At 43.3% G+C, this 25,993-nt stretch overlaps 1 protein-coding gene across 2 annotated transcripts; it reads left to right on the top strand.

Annotated features, from left to right (window-relative positions):
* The first annotated feature begins 4,839 nt into the window (after nt 1-4,839).
* Nucleotides 4,840-25,993, top strand: Nup50 (nucleoporin 50). Of its 2 annotated transcripts, none has more exons than XM_048444958.3 (8): nt 4,840-5,134; nt 8,514-8,592; nt 10,979-11,062; nt 11,891-12,089; nt 15,862-16,506; nt 19,523-19,604; nt 20,494-20,612; nt 22,774-25,993. In XM_048444958.3, the coding sequence occupies exons 2-8, from the start codon at nt 8,524-8,526 to the stop codon at nt 22,974-22,976; spliced, it is 1,401 nt and encodes a 466-aa protein (XP_048300915.3). In that variant the 5' UTR covers nt 4,840-5,134; nt 8,514-8,523; the 3' UTR covers nt 22,977-25,993. The 2 variants fall into 2 exon arrangements, with proteins under 2 accessions (XP_048300915.3, XP_085534652.2); XM_085678526.2 differs by lacking the exon at nt 4,840-5,134 and adding an exon at nt 5,785-5,806.

Raw genomic sequence — 25,993 nt, forward strand, 5'->3', positions numbered from 1 at the left:
AGATCTCTGTGAGTTCGAGGCCAGCCTGGTCTACAAGAGCTAGTTCCAGGACAGGCTCCAAAACTACAGAGAAACCCTGTCTTAAAAAACCAAAAAAAAAAAGCACTCCTGGACAGTAAAGAATTACAGATATGCAATAAAAGATTATAGAGAGTCATAAAAGTTAATGCTTAAAAAAAGGGTAAAGTCTTTAAAGAGACAGAGTACAAATAATCATAGATTTAAAGGACTAAAGAAAAATAAGCCACGTAAAAATGGAAAATTTACAGAGTCTGGATTATGTATATTATTGTGTTATCTTTGAAATTTTTGAGTGTGAATGAGCTAAGTACAGAGACACATTTCATTGTATGGGCTGCTAAGCTAAACCAGCATGTGTATTATAAAGGTATCATGACTTCCAAATTTGGGTCTAAGAATATGTTGCTTTGGAAAAGAGGTTCTTCTCTTGTTTCCACAGAGGATGAGAACCTGTGATTTGCTTCCATACTGGTGTGGTTTGATGGAACAAGACCCCCCCCAAAGGTCGCCGTGAACACCCCCAAAATTACTATGCCCAACAACCAGCAGGAAGCAGTATGGAATAAACTATGCCCATATTCCCAAATATTGTCTATAAGTGTTTGTTTACATTTAAAGGGGATAAGATATAGTTATTAATAATTAGCATTGGTATAGATCTTGGTTTATTGATACAAATTTAAGGTCAATCTTGTTATATGTATATTTCTGCTCTCAATTAAGCTGTTGTGATTGTGTAGTTCATTTAAAAAATGCAATGTATAATTAAGAAATATAGGTTAATATATCATCATCTATAATAGTCAAACTTGTAGTCATGTTAGTTAGATTTTCTAGATGTATAGAGACATATTTCAGTTAGAGAGGTATTCTTCAAATCTTTCAGAGACCGTCAGAATATGGCATTTTAAATGTTTAAGAACTTAAGACTTTTCATGACAGTGAGACACATCTGCTCCTGGCAGCACCAGTTACTTCAGGAGGAAGATGGGCATCGATAAGGCTCCTTATGGAGCTTGCTAGTCATTTGGGCAAGAAACTGCTCTTGCCTGGACTGCTTAACTGGACATACAGGACTCACAGAGAAATGACTGCTGAACTTGCCTAAAGGTGAGACAATCCTTCAGGATTCCTGCTACATGATAGAGTCTGCCAGACATTCTGCAGGACACAGAAAAAAATAACTGACAAACTGCCAATATAGGCAGACATTTCTTTGAAATCTCTTTGAAATTTCCTGCTTCATGGGAAAGTCTGCTGGATACTATGGGCCTGTAGGCTGAAGATGGATGCCCCAACAGTACAGATGTTGGGTAACTGTCCAGGCAGCGAAATGTCTCTGTCAATTCTAGAATTTTGGAAGTTGTTTGCAATGCACTTCTTGTTTACTTAGGTAATATATCTCTTTGTAGTCTTTGATGGAATTGAAGAATAGATAGTAATAATATAGTTTTCCTTAGTTATGATGAAAAATAAAAGATATACCTGTAATTCTTGCTTGATACCTGTTTTGTTATATGTAATTTTACTATGTTAAATCAAAACCTTCCTTTTTTATTTAAACAGAAAAGGGGAGGTAATGTGCGATTTTCCTCTGTATGCTGTGATTACCATTAATGAATAAAGAAAACTGGCTTGGCCTGTTGATAGGACAGAATTTAGGTAGGCAGGGAAAACTAAGCTGAATGCTGGGAGAAAGAAGGGTGGAGTCAGAGAGAAGCCATGGAGCCACCGCCAGAGTCAGAAATGCCGAAACTTTGCCAGTAAGCCACTGTCACATGGTGATACACAGATTAATAGAAATGGGCTAAATTGCAGTGATTTAATTAATACAGTTTCTGTGTGATTATTTCGGTTCTGAGAGGCCAGGACAAACAAGTGGCGTCCTCCTCCAACAGGGGAGGATCTGGTGTCATCTCTGGTCATACAGTTAGCACAAGGTCACTAGGCTACTAGATACTTCCTGTTTATGAGGGTCTGCGAAAACCAAATGTAGCCTGGCTATACAAATAGCATAAATGTCACCTAGGCTATTAATCACCTCCATTCCCAGCCTTCAAGGTGGAAAACAGATTATACTTCTCTTCCTTTGAAGAGACAACCCTGTATGTTAACATTTCAGGTTTTCCTAATGCTTATGCGTGAGTGCAAGGACCTTTACGCCCACACCTGCAGCTATACAGTCTTAAGATGTATTGCCTCTCTTTTTCTAATTTTAGATTTATTATTTTGGGGTATGAATATTTTGAATTCCCAGAGAAGACTGTTCAGACATGAATTTAAGCCAACAGAAAGTCTTTATTAGCTGACCATTGACTACACTGTGTGTTCAGGATCCCACTGTAGCCCTGACTCTTGCTCAGGGTGAGTTTTAAAGCACAAAAACCATATATTGGGTTGGTGTACTTCAGTTAAGCAAGAATTGAACTCAGGTCCTCTAAAAGAACAAGTGCTTTCAAACACTGAGCCATCTCTCCAGCCTGTTTAAGGCTCTTATATGAAGTGGCACAGTATTCACATATGTATTTTACTTACAGGTTTATTGGAGAAAAGGACCTCATTTGATAGTTCAACATGGCCTTGAACTTGCAATCCTGTCCCAGTTCCCAGATTATCAACAGCTGAATTTCACTGTTTCCTAAAACTACTACATAAGACTGTCCATAACCTAGAATGCAGGCAGGGTTCACACTGACATCTAATGCCAATGAATCTGGCTTCCAGCCGGGCTTTTGTTCATCAAAACTGAGTAGTGGAATTACAGGTTTGGGCTACTACCTCTAATTTACTTATGGCTTTTGTTTTGTATTGGGGCTTGGACATAGGGCCTCACAAGTAAATCAAGTGCTTTAACTTTGAGCTATATCCCCAGCCCTTTTTGGTTAATTTTGTTGTTCTTGTGATTTTGAGACACATATGTATTTTACTTACAGGTTTATCTTTTGGAGAAAAGGACCTTACCTGACAGTTCAACATGGCCTTGAACTTGCAATCCTGTCCCAGTTCCCAGATTATCTACAGCTGGATTTCTTTTTGTGTAGCTCTGGCTGTCCTAGCACTAGGTAGACCAGGCTAGCCTGGAACTCACAGAGATCTGCCTACCTCTTAGTCTTCACATGCTGAGATTAAAAGGGTGCACCATCATGTATTACAGAAGAAAGAGGGTTTCTTTTATTTCTCAGGCTGGACTGGGTTGATCCTCTTGCCTTAGCCTTCCGAAAACTGTGATTTGGGTTGGAAGTCAACATGACTGGACTGGTTTCAGATACTTTAGAGTATTTGAGTTAGCAAATACAATGTTAATGACATAGTTGAAATGTGTAGGGAATGACAAGAAAAATTCTGCACATGTTCAACACAATTTTTCAGAATATGCTTAATTTGCGGTCAATTGATTCCAGAGCCCATGTACGTATTGAGTGCAATCACTTTGTTTCTTTCTGTGGCTTTGTGTTTGAATTGAGAGTTTTCCATATGCTAGGCAAGTATTCTACCACTGTGCCAACTATTCTCTGTTGGTATGAGGCCGCTTGTTTGCTTCTGGCTGCTCAGCCCCTAATTAATCACACAGAAACTACATTATTTAAATCACTGCTTGACCCATTAGCTCTAGCTTCTTATGGGCTAACTCTTACATATTAATTTAACCCATTTCTATTAATCTGTATATGGCCACACGTCTGTGGCTTACAGAGCAAAGTTCCAGTGGGGCTTCCACCCTTCTTTCTCCCAGCATTCAGTTTAGTCGTGTCTGTCCATGTCGTCGTCCCCTGCCCCCTAAGTTTGGCCCTAACAATAGGTCAAGGTAGTTTCTTTATTTACCAATGGTATTCACAGCATACAGAGGGGAATCCTGCATCAATTCTCCTTTCCCTGTCCTTGTCAAGGGGTTGACAGATGAAATAGTCTGAAACTAAGAGACTTGATTTCTGCTTGGAACTCTTTTCCTCCTCTCCTAAAAGTTAGGAACTGTTGCTCTAGACATGCTTATTTTTCTGAAAATAGTTTCTAGATGGTTAATGATGGGTCTAATGACAACAGTGTCTTCTGGTTGACAGTCTCTTTAAACCTTAATCAGAAGAATTCGACCACCCGGGATCCCTTTGTGCAATCGAAGTGCAGTCAGCTAAAAGCACAAAAACAGGAGTCCTAATCCAGGACGCAGGTGTTGGTCCTGAAGCCGAAGCATCCCCGGGGAACTTCATCTCCTGTGGGCCCCAACTGGTCCTGCAGCTTTAGGGACATGTGACTTCAACTCCACAGCTCCCAAGGAGGCAATCGGAGGATGTCTATCAGGTGACAGCAACGGGGGCAGGCGACCCGTGAGAACCTGTCCCTTGTGAATCTCCAGTCCCACGCAGCAACTTTCAGCTTCCACGCCGCGCGCTGAGACCCCGCAGGGACATCCGCGGGAGAAGCGCGCTGCTCATGTCTCCTGTTTCCCCCGATCCCGCCGCCTCGGCCGCCCAGCACAGCACCAGAGGCGTCCAGCAGAGCCACTGGCTGACCGCACTAGTCCTCCCGCCCGCGCCTTGCCCGCGATTGGCGCGCGGACTGCCTCAAACCGGGATGGCGGCCGACACGTGACCAACGTGTCTCACCCGCGCCGCTGGAGGCGCCGGCTCTGCCCCCCCGCCCTCCCCCAGCCCGCGGTCCCAGCGCCCATGCGCGAAACTCACGCTCCTCCCAGCAGCCGTTTCCAAGGTGGGAGGGTTGCAGTACGCGCGAGCCACGTGACACGCCGCGGCCCTTAGGAAGCCGTGCTGGAGGCTGGGACCCCGATGCGCTTGCGCAGTAGTTGGGCGAGGGCGTTTCTTGCCTCTTTTTTTTTAATTTTTTTTTCCCTTTTCGAATTGGTTCCGACGGGTATTTTCGAGTTACAAAATGGCGGCTCCGAGCGCTCTCTTCAGCTTTCAGTAGCGGCTTTCAGGCTGAGCGGATGTCTCTTCCCCTCATTGTCGGACTCAAAGACGCACAGCTCCCAGGCCTGCTGACCACGAAGTCCTCGGGGGCGCTCAAGGCCCCAGAAACTCCCAGCGGCCGCGACCGCCGCCTCGGCCCCACTCGTCGCGGCGCCCGGCACCTAGCGCGATCTGTGGCGGCCGCCCAAGAGGTGAGTCCCGGGCAGGCCGGGAGGGCGGGGCGGCGGTGGCCTTTGGCGACGCGGCCTGCTGTTTGTGAAGCCGGGCCTGCCCCGCGACCTGCGGGGTCCTCCTGGCCAGAGGAGGGCTCGGCGGGGCTCGGGGCTCGGGCCTCGGCCAGGGCGGCGGCGGCGGCAGCAGGTCTGCCCTGACCCACCCCTGGCCTGCCTTCCTCACACGTCTTCGTCCGCCCGCCCCCGGCTGGCACGGGTGGCATCGCAGCGTTCCCAAGCCGTTGGTCACTCGCGTTCGTGCAGAGCCGGTTTTCAGGTTAGGGCTTCCCGGGCGGTTTCAATGACCTCGCTGTCGCGGATAGCCCACGTGAAGTTCCCTCTTTGAGCTCAGGACTGTACCCGGTGCACACGCTCTCTGCAGGAAGCGATCGCTTACGAATAATGCGTTTCTCCGAGTAACTACAGCGCTTCCGATCTAGAAAGCATTTCATAACTTGGTGCCGTTTTACCCTCAAACGCGGACATTTGGCAAACTCTTCCTGGCTGCTAGTGTAACTCATTTGTTACGGGAATTAGATTTCCCCGGTATTACAGTGGTCGAGGGTTGGACCAGTATGGACTTGAGTTTTGTCCTCAGCACTCCAAAAGAAAAAAAAGAAAAGCCTTAATAATAGCTATAATAGCTGGCAAGTAAGTCTCTAGCGCCAGGCCGTGTTCCAAGCACTTCGCAAAGATTTCTTTTCAAAAGAGGAAAATGAATTCTTTGGAGGAATAAGTAGATATTTGGTATCTAGGGTTTTAAAGGCAAGGTTTTGCTATGTGTAACTCCTGTGCTGTCCTTGAACTTGTGTGACCGGCTCCAGGCTCTCTCATCCTGCCTCAACCTCCCCATTGCCATCACCCTGGTTGGTGAAATGTATTTTAAAAGCTTAATCTATAGTTCGAGTTACTTTGTTTTCCCACACTATAGCTTTGGGTTTGGGAGTGAAAAGAGTGTTTTATTTTTAATCAAGCATGTTTATTTAATATTTACAAAGCACTTGCTGTGTTCCAGGCACCATTCTAAGCTATGCTTTTGATCTTACTTAGTTTTTGTAGCACTCCTTTCGTCCCACCAAACTCAGTCTGCCCTGGATCTTGTAGTGCCACTGGTATCTTGTCTTCTCGGGTGTGTAATGCCTCAGATCACTGGTGCAGCAGCAGTTATCCATGATGGCCTTAGCGTCAAGAATTTGTTTTATTATGGCAGTTACTTTTTAGTTTCAAGCATGAGTTAGACGCTCAAGTTTTACTTAGTATTTTATTTGCGGTTTCCACCATCCCTTTTGTCCGCATCATGAAACAGTGACTCTTAACTAGTCCACTGCCCGCCTCTTCTGCCCTCTGGTGTTGATGTTAGGTAATGACTAGAAAATCTCCCGGTGGATCCGGAGACCTTACCTGTGAAGAATTCTATGAAGAATGTTATTTCTGATAAGGCCAACTTTGCAGTTGGGGTTGGGGGGCGTAAAAGAAGAGGGTTCCCAGTTACTGGTGTTATCACAGCTCATGCTGTGTATTTTAGAATCTTCAATTTTAAAATCATTCGTTCTGTAATCAGAAAAAAAAAGTGCCTATAAGAGAAATGTAAAAGATTGGGATGTATTAAAAGCCAGAGCCCTCCCTGCACATCAGATTGTGGAGGGCTTTGGAAATCTCTGATTTGAAACGAATTCTGTAGTTGCTAATCTTCTGCTGTGGAGCATTAGATGATGGGTAAGATAGGATCTAGTGTCTATTCTAGGATGCCCACTGTGGTGGGTTGCTGTGCTGAGGGCAGGGGAATGGAGAAAATGTCAGAAAGAGTCCTGGCAGATATTGCCAGCCTGGACAGGTGCCCTGCTGCTGGTGCTGCTGATGAGACTTGGAGAATCCACACAATGCTTAGATCAAAGCCCTCAGTCAGATCTGATGGGGCTTAACTTTTTTTTCCTTTTATTTGGTGTGTGTGTGTACACAGTACCTGTGAAGGCTAGAAGAGGGCACTGGATCCCCCACAGCCTGTGAGCTGCTGGACATGGGTGCTAGAATAAAGCTCAGGTCCTCTGCAAGAGTATTTTGTTCTCTGAACTGCTGAGCTCTCTCTACAGCCTCTGCTGTTGCTATTGAAACTCACAGAGATCGACCTACCTCTACCTTCTAATCCCTGGCTATTACTGTCATCATCATTATTATCATTATTAAAGATTTATTATTTGGGTGAGTGCTTACTCAGCTGTGGTATCCAGAAGAGTTAGGTACCCCTGGAATTGGAGTTATAGGTACTTGTGAGCTTCTGGTGGGTACTGGGAATCAAACACTTGTCCTCTGCAATACCGGTGCATTCCCTTACCTGCCAAACCATCTCTCCAACCCTGAGGGTGTATTTTTGAAGCATGTTATTTTCTGAGATGCTAACACATCCTTAGCTATAAGATTTTGAATTTGTGAGTAATGTCTTACCTTTTCACAATATGTAATTCAGAGCAATTAAATGTTAATTGGAAGACATTTATATCAATTGTAGCCTTAAGAAAATTACTCATTGGCTGGAGAGGTGGCTCAGAGGTTAAGATCACTGTCTGCTCTTCCAGAGGTCCTGAGTTCAATTCCCAGCAACCACATGGTGGCTCACAACTACTTGTAAGGAGATATGGTGCCCTCTTTTGGCATACAGACAGAATACTGTGTACATAATAAATCTATAAAAAAAAAAAGAAAAGAAAATTATTCATGTTGCTAAAGTATTTCCAGTACATAAATCCTTAATCCAAGAATAAACTTATGGATCATCTTTAAATTTTAAATATTAAAAATGTTTTGTTTATGACAAAAATATTTACATTGACTTAAGGACTTTACTGTGTGTATAATATACTGCGTAAATATTGTAGATTTTGAAAGATCAATAGATGTTTCATTTACTCTTTCTGAATGGAGTTGGCTTCCTGTTCAGAAAGAGCATCAGTGTTCCTCAGGTGTCTTTGCCTGCCTCTTCAAATAGAGATTGAATACATGCCACCAGAGTCCTACAGTCTGATGTAAAGCTCTCGCTGAAGCCGTTTTCACTGACATCAGGAGCGTGCTTACCACATTCAGTGCTGGACTAGATTTTTAAAATTACTTGTAATAAAAAATTAATTAAAAAAGTAAAATTATCTTCTCTGAACTCCATATTTTCCTTAATTTCCTACTATATTTCCTTCCCTTTGAGCAAAGTCCTCTAAGTAAAGCTCATTTGCTTAAAGCCATTTAACTGCTTTTTCTTACTTTTCTCTATTTTGTAATGTTATTACAAAATAAATGAAGACAAAATTATTTGTAAGACCTGTCTTCGTGCAGAAAAGCAAACATCTTACTTCTTTTTTCTGTAATCTAGGTTCACAAAAATGGCCAAAAGAATTGCCGAGAAGGAATTAACAGATAGGAATTGGGATCAAGAAGACGAAGCTGAAGAGGTACAGAGTGGTTGGTTCCCTTAGTGGTTTCTTGCTGTCTGCGTTTAAGCTCATGTTGCATTCCCCGTGAAGAATGTGGTAGAATTTTAAAGCCTTTAGGAATACACAGCAGGAGAGGTGATGCTTCCTCATGAGCTGTATGAATTTGCTGTAGAAACTTGTTCTTCATATGTGACTATGCTTTTCTCCTAGTGTGTGCTCCTGATGAGTGTGGAGAAGTATCTTCCTGCAGAAATCAGACATTTGCAGCATCCTTTGCTGTGGTTTAGTGTGTTTCAGTCATGGAATTAGCAGTCTCAGTTCTCGCCTCAGTCTGCTCTCTCCACGGACCCCCTTGCTCCAGTGCTTCTCATGCCCTCTGTTTGCTGTTCAGATCCTAGTTTGCGCCCCAGCTGCACTGACTGGACTAGAATTTATTTTTTATTTTATTTTTTAAATATTTATTTATTATGTATACAATATTCTTTCTGCGTGTATGCCTGCGAGCCAGAAGAGGGCACCAGACCTCATTACAGGTGGTTGTGAGCCACCATGTGGTTGCCGGGAATTGAACTCAGGACCTTTGGAAGAGCAGGCAGTGCTCTTAACCACTGAGCCATCTCTCCAGCCCCTGGACTAGAATTTATATCAGTGTTGTAGTTTCTTTGCCAGCAAAATTAAAGTTGTCTTCTGTGAGGAAATCTTTGCATTTTTAGGTTTCTTGTGCAAGTTAATATTCGTAGGCCAGTTCTCTAAGAAAATCGGTAGCAAAGCTAACTCCAGCTCTATAGCACACACACAGCTAGGTGGTAAGGGGAAAAGGAACGGAGAATAAAAAGTGTTTTGCAGCTTTATTCATGGGGGCCTTCCTTTTTGTTTTTTGTTTTTTGTTTAGGGAAAGCAAACCACTGGGAAGTTAATATTTTTCAGGACCTTTAACTGACTTGATCTTTAATCAAGTCATTGGTCTTAAGCACAGCCTTTGGGTGGAACAAGCTCTACACTGCCATATAATTGTTTGTTTTGACACTAAAGTGTCTAATAGTGAACTCAACAGGATCTACTGAATGAGTATGGAAATCAATTAGATTAATTGGGCAGATGTAGCCAAATGGTCTTTGTTCTGGGTATGGAGATCCTTTTTAATGTTGACACAACCGAAATACCTGTAGATAAGGGTACTTTTGTTTTTGTGATAGTCTCACTTTGTAATTCATGCTGACCTGAACTGTCTGTCAGTCCTGCTGCCTCAGCCTGCTATGTGTAGGAGCTAATTGATTGGAGCTGACACACCTAGCTGGATGAGAATTTTGTACAGGAACTATTTAGTTCTACCCTATAGGTGAGAATCGATGAGATAAAACCCTCAGCACATTCATCACACTGTGAAGAGCTCTGGTTGGCTAGGGTCATTGTGACTAGGTATCTGGCCTTTTAGACAGAGAGCAAGGTGGGCAGGACCAGGACTGTTCTCCAAAACAGTGAGCAAAGGCTGTAGCTCAGTAGTAGAGCTTAGCACGTGCAGGATCCTATTCTCTAAAGAAAAATGTGGATGCTACTTGTGTCAGCTTTTGTTTTGGTTTGGTTTTTTGTTGTTTGGGGTTTTTCTTTTTTTCATGGCAGGGTTTCTCTGTGTAACAGCTCTGACTGTCCTGGAACTTGGCTTTGTAAACCAGGCTGGCCTCGAACTCAGAGATCTACCTGCCTCTGCCTCCCAAGTGCTGGGATTAAAGAAGTGTGCTGGAGACAAACCCTGCCTACTCCCACTCTCTTCCTTTCTGCCATTTCTCTGAGGAGACATCTTTCTGTCTGTCTCCATCTCTCTCAGTCTCTCTGTCTCTTTCTCATTCTCCCCTTCCCATTTCCTTTTTCTCAATAAACTTCACACTCAAAAAATAAAATAAAGGAGTGTATTATCACTGCCCTGTTTTTGAAAATGTAGTAGTAAGGTTCAGGCTCCTGGTTTCAGAATGGACTTCACTGTCTACCAATCAGGAGCTTTTGGGTGGTAGCTCTTACATCTTGTTGATAGGAAATTTTGCTGTAACCTTATTAGTGCACCCCCCTTTTTTAAGGACTATATGTCTAAGATATGTGAGGAAGCCAGCCATGACCATTAGTGCACCAGACATGCAGTGGTGTTCATCTTTTCAGAAATCACATTCCTATCTCTGGGTTGGAACTCGAAGTCTGGATTTGTAGATTGTGAAAGATTCATAACACCTGACTAGAATTAAAGTCTACAGAAATCTGTAGATATTAGATGTGAGCTATTTCTTAATGTGTTAGCAGTCAACTCTTTTAGATCATCAATACCACATAAATGTGTCTGTTCTGGCATTTATATTTAGCTTTTAATTGTCTTTTGGACTTACTTTTCTACTGTCTAATTTGTCTATTCTTGCAGGTGGGAACATTCTCAGTGGCCAGTGAGGAAGTCTTGAAGAATAGATCCATTAAGAAGGCAAAGCGTAGGAACGTTGGATTTGAAGTGAGTGCTTCTTGAAGCTTTGGTGTCTTGCTAACTTAATCAAGAAGATGAACCACAGACTTGTCCATAGGAGGCATTCTCTCAGTTGAGGTTCCTTTTTCCAGATGACTCTAGCTTGTGTCAATTGACAAAAACCAACCAGAACATGGACTGTCTAGGAAATGAAGAAGGTTTAGCTGTGTGTGTGTGTGTCTGTCTGGGTTGAATTTCATAAGGAATGTAAATTTCACAGCATCTCTGCTGACTGAACAGCTAGCCAAGGGAAAAGCTTGCTAAAAACAGGAGTAAGGAAACAGGAAGGAAAAGACAGATACTGCGCTGGGTTGCTTAACCAGTAAAAAGGCTGGAGTCTGCAGTGTGGTCCCCTCAGATTTCTGTAGGCTAAGAACAGCTTGGGAACCCAAAATTCTTGAGAAATTAGGTAAACAGTAAAATATTTTTAATTAATCTAATTTTGTGTTTCTAAAACTTCTTTAGGCGAATGCTCTTTGAAAAGATGCATGAGGTTTAATTGTATTGGGAATATTTCCAGTTATTTTGGAGCTCAGTGGCAGGTACATGAATATATAATGTTTGAATATATACAGTGCCTTTAAATACAGATCTAGCGATTGCGACCATCTCTCCTGGCTGTTTTAGGAAGGCAACTGTGACATGTTTGTCCTTAGAGGCACTGTCTTTCCCTCTCTCCTGTCTGGGCTGTGTTAGTAGCTTCTCTTAGGTGCAGTACCACCACTTCTGAGCTCTGTGCTCTTTCTGAGATACTGTTGTCACTTATTTGAGGGTGGGAGGTCTACCTGTCTAAAATGTGCTTTCTTTATATTTCAGTCTGATAGTGGAGGAGCCTTTAAAGGTTTTAAAGGTTTGGTTGTGCCTTCTGGAGGAGGAGGAGGAGGAGGGTTTTCTGGATTTGGTAGTAGTGCTGGAGGGAAGCCTCTGGAAGGACTGACTAATGGAAACAGCACAGCCGGTGCCACACCCTTCTCCAGCTCAAAGGCAGCAGCAGTGGAGCCCAAGGCAGCCTTTGGTAAGTAGATCTTGAACTCCGTTCTCTTCCACCCTTCTGAATACTGGGATACTGTAGGTGTGTGCTACCAGACCTAGCTGGGGAAATGTTTCTAGTGCTGTGTCTTCAGACAGCAGTAAAAGGATGAGACTCGGGGAGATGCATGAAGCAAGTAGACCAGCAGAACACATCTTTGCACCGGGACACAGCAATTCTGTTCTCAACTCCCCAGTTATTCACTGTGTGACTTCAGTTTAAGTTCCTAACCTCAGTCTCAGAATTGATTAGCAAGAAGGAAGCACTTTTGTAGACTTGCAGTTTGCCTTCCTAGTTCATGCACACCAAAGACTTTCTTTGTACTTCCTACCATGAATGCCATTGGAAACTGGGGTGACACTGTTTTTGGTCACAGTTTCCCAATCTAGTTAAAGTAGTCCCACACTAGCTCAGAATTGAGTATAATAAAAGGTTCTTTATTTAGGGGTAGACTCACAGATCAACAGCACTCTGTATGAGCAGGAAACAGGAACCGAATCCAGCAGCTGAAAAAGAGAGAGGGAGCAAGTGACTGCGCTTTCCATCTGCATTTATAGTACAAGAGACCATGCCTAAGTGGGCTGGTACCTTAAAGGCTATCAACTGAAGGAATTCCTACAGCATCTCCCCCTTTTGTCTAAATAAGAGAGTTCTAAGCCTAATACAAAACTATATACAATAAGAACAAATATCAATTATAAAAATTAGAATTACATCCAGCATAAACAATATCAAGCAAGAAATATATGCTAAATGTTTCAATAATTATCCTATCCTAAGGAGTCTAAGCCTTATATTAGAAATGGGTTGGCTAAGTTATGAGAGGAAAATAACTACAACTATCTACAGCCCCATCAAAGGCCTGAGAAGAGAGATAATATTATTTGAGTAGACAGGAAGTGCAAATCAAGCAACTTCCAAATTGTGCAATAAATGACAGCAACAACTGGCTACCTGGGCAATCACCCCAAGTCTCATTGGTGCAACCAACTTTGACTAAGGCCTAGAGTAACTGATAGACCATTTTCAGAGGGAAAATTTTCAAAACCATCTTACCCTGTCTTGGCAAGGTTTGGCAGTCTTTTTTTTTTTTTTTTTTTTTTTTTTTAATGTATCCTGCTTGTCTTGTCCAGACACTGTGCATTTTGTCAATGGTCAAGGCATGGGCAATTCTTTGCCTAAAGGCCAGTTTTGTCCAGAAGAAAATAAGTATCTTCAGTGCTCAACATTCTCTTGGGAATAGATTGGTGCTGCCAGGAGCAGTCGTGTCTCACATCATCAGAACCCTAAGTTATTTAAATGCCATATTCTACAGTTCTTTGAAGTGATTGAAGATTACCTATCTATGCAGAATACAGTCTCTATGTATCTAAAGAGCCTGATTAGACTTACTGTAAGTATGACAAACATGGATGACTATTGACCTATGAATCTTAATGTGCTTTTCTTGGTTAATGAATAAAGAAACTGCCTTGGCCTGTTGATAGAACTTAGGTAGGTAGGGAAGAAGAACTGAATGTGGGGAGAAAGAAAGAGTCAGGGAGAGGCCATGCTGCCATAATTTAGCCAGTTAGCCACTGCCATGTGGCGATACACAGATTAATAGAAATGAGTTAAACTAAGATGTAAGAGTTAGTTAATAAGAAGTTAGAGCTAATGGGCCAAGCTGTGATTTAATTAATATAGTTTCTGTGTGATTATTTCGGTTCTGGGCTGCTGGGATGAACAAGCAGTCCATTCTCCTTGCAATAAGAATATCTTTAAAGAACTTTAAACTCTTTATTTATCTCTTATTTATTTATTTATCTCTTTAAATAAGAATCTTTAAACAACTTTACAGCAAATGAGGACAATGACTTCAAAATGTAAACAATATATAAGTATCTTGATCAGGGGTAGAAATGTATAGTACAATATGATAAATATATCCTAAAATTATATCAATATACAGAATGTCTTAAGCAGAGGTAAAAATATGCATGCATACAATTTGATAAAATAACTTTGCATAGGTATACAAATACTGTAAACAGAAACAGGAGCATATTCAGTATAACATAATTTGAACTTAAAACAATATACAAGAATCTATACCAATGAAAATTGTCTATAAATAATAGCTCACAAATATTCTCTATTACTCACTATTATTATTAGTGTGAGTAAGCTCACACTAATCTACCTATTATCCCATCCAATTCTCCCCACTTTTTTTTCCCAAAAAGATCTCTACATAATTTCCACCCCAAACCCCAATCAACCCCTAATTGATGTCTCTAACCCTGAAGACAAACTTTGTTGGGAGAGGGGACGTTGTCTTCTAGAATTACTTTAGCTGTCATGGGGGCGATGGTCTTTCTATCGGATCCTGTAAAACTAAAATGATGGTTAAGTTTCAAGTTTGCTGTCTGGTATAATTGCAAATAGTCTCTGAGTAATCAATAAGATTTCTCTCAAGTTCTTATTTGAAGTTCTGGACAGAATGTAAGAAGGTGCACATTTCAGCTAACCGAGTTGGAATCATTTTAAGCAGCTCATACCTAAAACTGATCTTAAAGTAGCACTATCAGCATCGTGACATCATTTCAGCCAGGTGGAATGGTTGTGGGGACCCATCTTCTTCCTGGAAACTTCAAAGATTACTGCAGGAAAATTTATTGTTCGTTGTAGAAAATTTAAATATTCATATCGACATACATTCAATGAAAGGTATGATAGAGACAAAAATATTTATGAGGAAAAGTAAAATCATTCCTAAATTCTTCTTTCTGTCCCATACCAGATGGCTCCTGATATGAGACAGAAACTGAATTTTTCTTTTAACAACATGCTTGGATTTAGAGAAGGATAGCCATTGTCCAACTTCAAAGCCAGCTTTGATTTTTAAGTAGATATACATACATGTTCAGGTAATGAAATTTTACCTGCAGATGATATGTCATCGTAAGTCAGATTTCTCTTCTCTTGGTGATCCTTTCTGGATAGTTATCTTTTCTCTTTTAGGCATCTAGATATCTAAGGTCTCTTGATATTTTGAAGATGAGTATTTTCCTGCAAAGACAAGAACAGAACTTTACCCCAACCCTTATGAGGTTTTCTTGCCACCTGTATGATTGTCACCTCTGTGGATTGAGCTGTCATTTCTCTTTCTCAAGAGGTTTCTCTTTTTCAGACCAAGTCTTTATTAATTTTTATGGTATCCATAGCTTTTCTTCTCCTGTGGAAATAAGAGAGAATACTGAATACCCAGTCCTGTTTTGGATGAGCTAGTCAGCAACTTCTGGGACTCATATAGAGAACTGGCTCTAAAAGTAGATGCTGCTTGGTGTTTGTTGGTTTGAGATGGGTCTTTAGCTCAGCTACAGAAACTCATGCTGACCTTTAGCTGGGTAGTGAGAATGACTTTGAACTCTGGATTCTCCTGCAGGCATGAACCACCCAATAGCCTGTTTAGTCCTTACTAAGCAGAATGAACTAAGTGCCTTAGTAACCATTAGATATCCAGTTCCTTATGAACACAAGCTTGGTGAAAAGTAACAGGGAAAGCAGAATCTGATAGTAGCCGTACAAAAACATAGTTGTAGCTGAGCCTGGTGGCACACTCCTGTTGTCCCTGCTCAAGAAGCCGAAGCAGAGTGGTGAGTTCCAGCTTGCCTGGGTCTACATAGCAAGACTCTTGAAACACAGTAAAAACATGTAACCCCTAGGTGGTTTAATCAGACTGCTTTTAAAGTGTTTGAACTTTAACTTCTTACAGGTTCTTTTGCTGTGAATGGTCCTACTACCTTGGTTGATAAGAAGATTTCAAGTCCCAAATGTAATAGCAGCAATCAGCTGTCCTCTGGCCCTGCTCCCAGTACAGCCTGCACTGGGAATGCCTATCACAAGCAGTTGGCTGGCTTGAACTGCTCTGTCCGGGACTGGATAGTGAAGCACGTGAATACCAACCCACTTTGTGACCTGACACCCATTTTTAAGGACTATGAGAGATACTTGGCAACGATTGAAAAGCAACTTGAGAATGGAGGCGGCAGCAGTTCCGAGAGCCAAACTGATAGGGCAGCGACTGGAATGCAGCCCCCCTCTCTTTTTAGTTCAGCAAAATTACAGCAAGAGTCACCATTTTCATTTCGTGGCAACAAAGCAGAGGACACATCTGAAAAGGTGGAGTTTACAGCAGAAAAGAAATCAGACGTAGCACAAGGAGCAACAAGTGCCTCGTTTAATTTTGGCAAGAAAATTGAGAGCTCAGTTTTGGGCTCCTTAAGCTCTGGCTCCCTGACTGGGTTTTCATTCTCCCCTGGAAACTCTAGTTTATCTGCCCAAAGTAAAGCTGCCTCTTCACCGTTTTCTGCTAAAACATCAGAGAGTCAAACAGGAGGCAGCAGCAGTGAATGCAGAGGTAAGTACAAAGCCACTGGTTCATGTCTGTGCAGCTCTAATGAGAACGTCGCAGGTGCTCCATTTCCTGTGTGTGTCACAGTTGCTTCATCTTTATCCTTAAGGTAGAGCAAGGCCTGTTTTATAGGGTGTTCAAAGCTCCCAAGGGGGTGGAGGTGTGGTTCTGTGGGAGGAGCATGGTGTGTTCCTGCAGCATAGCCTCTGTCTTCATGAGGTGGGCGGGGCTCCAGGTGCGTAGTGAAGGGCCATGAACAGATGGCTCCAGGGGAGACTGAAGTTCTAATGTGCTAACTGGAAAGCGCTGGGCAAGTGGTGTTGTATATAGAAGAAGCAGATTAAAAATGGTTTGAAAAATTGACATTGTACTGAAAAAGCTCAACATGAATGCCCATTGGAGTTGACTGTATTTAGGAATTTGACTGTAAATGAGATTCTCCAGCCAGACCTGCTAAATTAATTAATGTTGGGCCAGACCTGCTAAAAGGGAGGGTCACTTAACCCCAAAGGAAGGCTCTGCTGTTGTGAATCACACTTAGTGTCTTTGGGCCTTTTGTACCCAATGTGTCAGGTCTTGGCAGTGGGCACGGTTGCAGGGTTTCTTCTGAGATATTGGTACCCACAGTGCTTGTGTTTGTTCTTCATAACACAGGACCAGTTAGTTCCATTCAGTAAAGCTTTCTAAAATGATAGGTGTGCTTAGTATGTGCACTGAGCAGTGTGTTGGGCACTAGCCATTCCTAGGCAGTAGATACTTGCATTGTGACTAGTGATGCTGAGGGATTAGATTTCTAATTTTCAGGGGCGGGGATTTTGTCTTTGTTTTTCTTTATGTAGCTCTGGCTGTCCTAGAGCTTGCTAAGGTAGACCAAGCTGCCCTTGAACTCACAGAGATCTTCCAGCTTCTATCTTCCAAGTGCTGTTATTAAAGTTGTGAGCCACCACCACAGCCAGCAAGTTTCTAATTTTTGATAGAACTAGTTCAGTGTTTTAAATAGTTAAATGTCCCTCTGTGTGAATGAGAATCATCCACTAGGACATATCTGTGGGAGGGGAGATGACAACAACAACGTGGGTGACCCGAGGCCACAGCAAAAGTAAAACGAGAAAAACAATTGCATGAAGCCTAAAAGCCTCTGGACATCCAAGAACACAGTCGGCAGTGAAGATGCCCGTGGAGCAAAGGGGACATCTCGAAGCTGAGCAGCTGATGACCCTGATGTCTAAACTATAAAAATGTGGGGCTGTTAAGAGCTCTCCTTGCTATTCCATAGGACCCATAGAACCCAAGTTTAGTTTCTAGCTGCAGAATTCTTCTGACTTCTACAGTGCACATACACTCACATACGCGTAAATCATAAATACAAGGATGCAAGGAAATCAGTACAAGGAAACAAATAGTAAAAATAATTGTGAGGACGACATAATAGGGTAGCCTACTTTCCATGGCAACAGAACAAAGCCAGCGTTCCCCTCAGGTATGGATGTGGCCTTCCCTCCAGAAGGCTGCATCCTCTGGGTGACAGTTCTGCTGGGGTGCCTGAGCTTTGGGTAAAGTCAAACCTAGGGCTTTGGTCCCAGCCCCTTGACTTCCTCTGCTCTTGGAGTAGCCCTACCACTGAGTCCTCAAGGGTGCATGGTAATGTGCTGTTCTCCAGGGGAGTGGTACGTTTGACTGCACCACTGTGCTGTCCAGCCTGGGCCAGCCCCAGTGCTCCTTGTGTGAACTCCTCTTTAGTATATGCGCAGGCCCTCAGGGTAGATGGTCCAATAAGCACCACCTCCCCTTTTTTTTTCCAACGAGATTTATTTATTATGCCAGAAGAGGGCACTAGATCTCATTACAGATGGTTGTGAGCCACATGGTTGCTGGGAATTAAACTCAGAACCTCTGGAAGATCAGCCAGTGCTCTTAACCTCTGAACCGTATCTCCAGCCCCAAGTGACCCCCTTTTATTTCTCCTCTGCCTCTAAATAAGAGGAGAGTGTCTCCCCATCATAGGCAGCTGTATCATGCCCTCATCCTGCACATTGCACCATCAGACAGTGTTGCCATCTTGTGGTTACCACATCTTAACATCAGAAAGACTTGGAATTCGTTGAAACTTCCCCAGTCCTGGGAGGCTCAGCTGAGTAATCATTTTGAAGCTTGCCAGGAGACAGATCCTCGTGTACCTTAGTTCTCATGCTGGACCTTAGTTCAGTCTTAGGATCCAAGTCCTCAGTATTGCTTTAGTCTGGCAGGTTTTACACGGCTGCCTTTCTTTTGAGGGTGTCCTTCCTGTTTGTGTGTCAGCAGTGTCTCAGTACCCCTTGTGGCTGAAGCTTTATTGAAAGAATGTGCCCTTCCTGCTTCTCAGTGAGCCAGGTTCCTGTAGTACAAGACCCTTGAGCTCTGTGGCAGTTTAGTCAAAGCTTTGCAGCAGTTTTTCTGACAAGCCTGACCTGTAAAACAATCCTTTTTGCCCTTTTGGCCATTGCTGATGGCTGGTTATCCCTGAGCACAGTGTGGCTCTGGACGCAAGAATATTGCAAGGATGGTGTTGGGTACTCTTTTTAGGTTACATTCTCCACTGGGCAACCTGAGTATGTATAATTTTATACTTAAGTGTGTTTTGGTGAATGTCATAAGCAAGAATAGTTTTTATTCTAGAGTTTCCTACAAATTCGATGTTATTTTATAATAGAGAACTATCTTACCATTAAATATTATTAAGTCTGGTGAAATGGCTCAGCAGGTAAAGGTTTTTGCCTCCAGGCCTGATGACCTGAGTTTTATTTCAGGAAGCATCATGGTAGAAGGAAAGAACCAAACCCTACAAGTTGTCCTCTGACTGCCACAAGGTACACACAAACTAAATAAATAAATTTAAAATTTCACAAAATAAAATCCAGCTGGCACCTCTTCCCCTAAAACAGTAAGGTGTTCACAGTCTTATTTACCAGCTTCCGTGAATATTCCTGGATGATGTTCAGGATGGGGGGAACAAGCGTCGCTGACTAAGTTGTTTCTGTGCCAGGTGGCGATGAAGAAGAGGATGATGAGCCGCCCAAGGTGGTGGTGACTGAAGTGAAGGAGGATGATGCTTTCTACTCCAAAAAGTGAGTGGACTGTGTGCTGGGGGCTGCCCTCCAGCCACACTCTGAGCTGCAATAGGGAAGAATGATTGGCCTGTTTGGTTATTTTTGTTGTTTTTTTTTTTTTTCAAGGCAAGAGTTTTTCTGTGTAGTCCTGGTTGTCCTGGAACTCACTCTGGCCTCCAATTTATAGAGATCAGTCTGCCTTTTCCTCCCAAGTGCTGAGATTAAAGGCGTGTGCCTCTACAGGATGGCTTAATTTTGTCTTTTTGTTGTTTCTGTTTGCTTTGAGTTGAGGGGTCTAAATTAGCAGCCTTGGCTGACCTTGAACTCACCGACCCACCTGCCTCTACTTTCAGAGGGCTGGCCCCTTTTTCTTAATAACCTAAGTGTCTGCATTTAACATACAGGCTAGGAAAACAGCGTACTACTTTATCCATAGCTTATCCCAGATTTTCTCAGTATCTTAGGGGATCAAAAATGGAAGGTCAGAAGAGAATTTGAAAAAATAAAAAGGGAAAGCAGGGTGGGAGAGAAGTAGGACAGACTGCTATGTCTGTGCCTGTCCTTAAAGGGCCAGTGCCCATGGGAGGGGGGCAGAGAAGTTGCTCAGCTGAGAAAGGCGGCCTCAGGTATTAAAAGGGTTTGGAGGGGACTGTTTTTGTTGGGCCCTAGCAGAGTTTGTGTAGCATGCCCAAGATCCTGGATTCCATGCCCGCACTACAAAGAAAGGTCTGTGTATGGGGTAAATTGTAGAATAACTGTCTGGTTTTTTAAACCCAGATACCATCAGTCTGGTAAAGAAGGGTTTATTCTCATCTTAGCCACTGCAGTTGGCTCTCAGGAGGGTAAGCAGTGGTTATCAGCAAACTAACTTATTGACTATCTGATCATAGCTGTTGTTTTCCCACAGGTGTAAACTATTTTACAAGAAAGACAATGAATTTAAAGAGAAGGGAGTGGGCACCTTGCATTTAAAACCCACGGCCAGTCAGAAGACTCAGCTCTTGGTGCGGGCAGACACCAACCTAGGTGGGTGCAGAACCGTCACAGTTCCTGTAGAGAGTTTTGCCTTGACTCTGGTTCTTTGGATTTTGAAGCTCAATAGTGATTGGTTTGTTTTGTCTTATGAAAGTGGTCATGAGGTCAGATTTATCTTCTGGTTACTAATATGGATGTGGTTTTGACTGTCAGGAACATTGTGTACACAGTATAGGTGTATTGTTAAAAGCTATAGTAGAAAAGTACCACAAAGGGTTTCATTTCCATATGTTGGAGTGTGGCAGAGGAGTGGCGTGTATGTGGGATGGTTTGGTGAGTACAAAGGAGAAGTACACAGGTTTCAGTTTAATGGGGTCTTTGTGGGAGGAAGGGTTTGTAGGTAAAGGCCCAAGGCTGTTAGGTCTCATTCCTCAGTCAGTTTCTACCTTTATTTTTGGGACAGGATCTCACTAAACCTGAAGCTCACTGATCTTGGCTTGGCCGGCTGGCCAGTGAGTTTCAGGGATCTACCTGTGTTTGTGCCACAGCCCTCATTCCTACCCCCCAACCCCTTCTCTAAGCTAGGATTACAAGAATGTGCTGCTCTCCCCAGCTTTTAGCATGTGTTCTGAGAATTGGAACTCGTCCTTGTGTTACGTGCTTAGCAATGGGGCCTTCTCTCCAGCCCTAGGGAATCTTTCTAGAACAAGAATGTCCCCTTTACTCCACTCCAGCTGATCCTTGCAACAATCCTTTAGAAGAATAGCTGTGATAGCAGTGGGCCTGTGATGTGTGGTCAGTAGTGGGAGATTGCTAGGCAGCACCAAAAGACTCCTAGGGATCTCTCTCTTAGGACTTGGCCATAATGTCACTCTTGCCTAGTGAGCAGTGCTGGTGAGAAGCACTGTATCTTTGCTGACCACTCATCCAAAGTCCCATGAAATGATGAAGATCTGGGCAAGCCAGTGATGCTCTGAACAAGGCTCCTGCCTGGGATGTGGAATGTGCCTGTCAACCCCAGCTCCCCTACTGCTTGTCACACCCCAGCATATAGGAAATGAAAGCCTTTATGGCTGTAACTTTTAACACATTGAGAAGTTGTTTCATGCTACGGACCGGCTCAGGGGAGCCACTCAGACCGTGAGGGAATCAGGGCGAAGGACGGAAGATTTCAGGATACGGCGGAGGAATTTGACAGACAGCCACTCTCAATGTATTTTGAAAATGCTGCTGCGTTTTACTTATTCAGTGTGAGGTTTTTATATTATTACAAAGAACTTGGCAAAGGCATACATCATCAGATCGTAAAAAAAAGCATAGAATAGTTTACAAAAAGAATCTTTGAAAATGTTTTGACTTGGGCACAAGGACTTTCGCCCAGTCTGTACCAGGCGGCTGGCAGGGCTAAGTGACCTTGTGCTCAGAATATCTTGGGGTGTGAGAGGAGAAGGCCACTATCTTCCTGGGAAAACTTTCTGCTAGGAAATTTTAGACATGATCTCAAACTTGTCTGAATCTGGTTTCATACCATAAATCTCAGCTTTCTTCCCTCCCCGACTCTCAGGGTCAGATGTTGTAATTAGCCTAGGTTTATTCTGGCCATAATGAAGGCTGCATAGGCCTCCTGCACGTAATTCTCAGGCAAACATCTAGTGTTGCTGCAGCTGTTTTCCTGCAGAAGGCTTCTAAGGTTTCTCCTGATAAGAGCAACTCCTTTTGCTCCACATCATTAAGGAATTATTTTAACGATGACTTCCCTATTTCCAGAACTGGCTATTTCTTTAAAGGCTTTAATGAATAGGGGTGCAAAACTCAAAAATGTCCTCAGCAGTCTTGTTTGTATCCGCAACTGCCTGGAATAGTCTGATCTGTTAGCAATATGCAAGGATCACAAAGAACACACAGACAAGGGAAAAGACAGACATATAGCACCAAGTACAGTCAGGTCGAGTCAGTACAAATGGCAACTCAGGTAGCATTACACCACAACTGGTTGCCAAGGGACAGCCCAGGACTCAACTCCGAGAAGCGCGGATCCTGATCCTTCCAGCAATATTTGCCCATCCAGTCAGCATTTCTGCTACACTGGCGAGACAGCCGTGGATGTAGCAGTTTCAGTGTTGAATCTTTAGCCTCTGAAAGAATCCTACAGTATTGATACATTTGTTTTTATATGTTGTCTTGATAAATATTTTCTTTTGTTTATTCAAAGGCAACATACTGCTGAATGTTCTGATTCCACCCAATATGCCATGCACCCGAACAGGGAAAAACAATGTCCTGATCGTCTGTGTCCCCAACCCCCCACTTGATGAGAAGCAACCCACAGTCCCAGTCACCATGCTGATTCGGGTGAAGACGAGTGAGGATGCAGATGAACTACACAAGATTTTACTGCAGAAGAAGGATGCCTGAGCACTGAGGCCAACTAAGGGATGTTGCCACATTGCTGCTTCTCCTCTGCCCCCAAACTTAGTCACATTCTTTCTTCTTCTTACTGTGACATTCTGAGAACTTCTAGGTAACGGGAAACTTCTGTGAGGAAGATTAAGGCTAATAAAACCTGGGTGTGTCAGCTCTTTTTCCTTCCTGAAAACTAAGCAAAATACATTCAAGCGAAAAATTTGGGAAGATTTTTTTAATGTTGGTTCATTGAGTAAACTAACGGAAGTGATTCTTAATGGACTGCAGTCAGGGTACCAGTTAGCGCTCCAAAGGCTCCTCCTGCAGGCAGCTGTGGGCTCTGCTCTCCTGACTGCCCAGGAGACTCATGGCAGTGTCCCATAGCACCCCAGACGACACCCACCTCCTGTGGGCTTATCTGACCCGTGATGAGGACTCCTGCCAAACACCACGCCACCACACTGTGACCGTGCTGAACTGTGGGTAAGGTGTCTCTGTCATCAGCCTGTGGGCAGGTGATGGCCTCTGACCTGGGGCTGCTTGGCTGTTCTAGGAGCTGCCTTTTCATGGAAAGGACATGAGTGGCTCGTCGGGACCTGACAGTGTAGACTGGGTTTTGTCGTTTTTATCTGGGAGGTGCTCTTACTTTACCCCTCAGTGAACGTGGAAGGGGATGTCAGGAATAATGGATTTTAAAAGCACAAATTTGGTGACTTTTTAAATATCATTTCTATACCACAAACAAGCCTTTATTTTAAAAGAAAAAAGTTGAAAAAGGATGTGTGCTCATGGCCGTTTTTGCCCTGGTGAGCCCCATGGGCACAGTCTGAATGGAGTCCTCTCAGGAACCATGCACTCACAAGAAGCAAGAGTATGGGAGTGGGGAAATTGCCTGTTTGGCCTACAGCTTCAGACCGCAGCGTGTTACTTAGCATCTGAAAAACTCTTTTTTTTTTTTCTTAATTTTTTTTTTAAGGATGAGGGATTGAGTGTATCCATTTGGAATAGAGCCATGGTTCTGCACGGGCCATTCATGTCACTTCAGAGCAGTGAAGGTTACTAATATTTGTATTCTCTGAAGACCAGACATCAGTTAAATGCAATATTTGTTGCCTACCTGGTAATCCCAGTGCCGGAAAAGCCAAGGCAGGAAGATGTTTGAGTTCACAGCAGCCTGAGCTACATAGTAAACCCCCCCCCCCCCCACATCCTTCAAAAAAAAAGAGACTGAATGACTAAAGTTCCACTCTTATTCCTCATGAAACCATTCATCACTAGGACCAGATCTTTTCTGAAGACTCAGGGTCAGTGCCCAGGGTGCCAGAGTGCTCAGCTAGTCAATACACGGGTGCTCTGACCTGGGCAAAGTCATAAAACATGACAGCACAGTTGCTTTCTCAAAACTGCACTGCCACAAGTGAGAATGAAACCCACTTAACTTTTATTTCTGTAGCCATGGCTAACCTTGAACTCAGAGATCCACCTGCCTCTGCCTGGGGGCAAGGTAGGGCTTATCACTCACGCCTCTGTGCTCAACAGGTGGCTTGCTTGTGCTTTGTGGGGTGTGGACCTGGGAAGGTGCTGTGCATTTATTTGCCATTTAGCACTGAGAATTGGTTTCTAGCAAGCAATTTGCTACTTCTGTTATCACTAGCCTTGCTCTGTTCACATTGGGTTTGCCCAGCTTTCCAAAGATGAAATGAGAGGACTGCATTTCAGACAGTACCGTGTAGCGACATGCCCATGGGGCTAACCGGTGTCAGACTCTCAGGCACTTTCAGGAACTTGTCTCTTCGTGGTGGTGATGCTCTATGAGCATCTGCCCAAGCCTTGAATATTTACCAAAAGAATATAAGCAAAAAAGGTTGCGACTGGATTGCCTTCTAAGCTCCCTAGTCCATTTTAATTGTTAATTAGTAAGTGTGGCTTTCCTTTTCCTAACATTCCCAGCAAGATTTGCTGCTAAGATTATCACTTTTGGAAGCGAGAATTACAGGGGAGAGGTGGTATGACCGGAACTCAGTGTGTCTTGTCTTTATGCTTTAGGAGCTCGCTCAGCACTCTGCACTTAACCCAAGTGTGAGTCACTATGAAGTCTGTCATAGGAGGCCCCTGGAGGGCTCTCTGTTCTCCCTCCACTGTGTTAGTCGCTGGTTCCATGACTTAAATTTCATTGATGTTTTAATATGTTAGAAATTTGCCTATTGTGTGTTTAATGTGAACTGAGGTTTTTATCTCTAGTTTGAAAATTTTCCTGAGGAAGTGTGTGTTCTCTGTGGTGAGGCTGCAGATGCCGAGCCTGGGCCTTCCCACACTGTATCTCACACTTTCACACATTCCCAGTAAGCAAAGTTTCAGTCCTGCGCGGTCTTCATAGAGCCACACCGTACAGACCGTGGCTGTGTCAGCAACAGGTCTGACTGCTGAAGGGCTGATTTCTGTTCTACAGATTCAATTCTAAATCCTATTTTTTACATGCTGCGTGCCAAAAATAATACCTGCTGTGGTGTAGGGGAAAATTCCACCTTGTTGTCAGGGTTCTCCCTGACAGCCTCCTCTACCTTTCGAAGGTTAAGGAGTCTGTTCTTGCCAGTTTGTTCATTATGTTACTGCTATTTCTGAAGACGAGAAATGGCCCCCTTGAGGCTACAGACTACCTGCTCAGACCAGTCTTATTCCGGAAGTGGGATTTTAAGGAAATGACCTGTTCTGTTACTTGTAGGTGAAGTTGGGAGCTCTTCAAGGCATCTTCTAGCCCCACGCTCTGCACAAGGCCACCATGTGCTCTCCAGAAGCAATTGCAAAACTGAGGACTGTCCTCTATGCAGACAGATTTGTAAAGGGGATATAAGACTTCTTAACAATCACATAGAATAATCTGCTTTTTACCTGAAAAAGGAAATTGTTTTCTAAAGCTAAAATACTTGAATTGTCAGACAGTATAATCTCAGTGTGTGTGAGCTTTTGAATGGGCCTGTGAGGAAGTGTAACAATCCATGAAATGTGAATAAATGGAAAGTTAAAAACTG

This window comes from Myodes glareolus, chromosome 19, assembly GCF_982192425.1.
Source record: "Myodes glareolus chromosome 19, mMyoGla1.1, whole genome shotgun sequence".
NCBI classification, from domain to species: domain Eukaryota; kingdom Metazoa; phylum Chordata; class Mammalia; order Rodentia; family Cricetidae; genus Myodes; species Myodes glareolus.

What these genes read in the sequence shown, in the direction of transcription:
- Nup50 (XM_048444958.3), top strand. Translation starts at nt 8,524, where the DNA reads ATGGCCAAAAGAATTGCCGAGAAGGAATTAACAGATAGGAATTGGGAT. An exon ending in GATGCTTTCTACTCCAAAAA is followed by an intron (nt 19,605 to 20,493) that starts GTGAGTGGACTG and finishes GTTTTCCCACAG; the next exon opens with GTGTAAACTATTTTACAAGA. An exon ending in GCGGGCAGACACCAACCTAG is followed by an intron (nt 20,613 to 22,773) that starts GTGGGTGCAGAA and finishes GTTTATTCAAAG; the next exon opens with GCAACATACTGCTGAATGTT.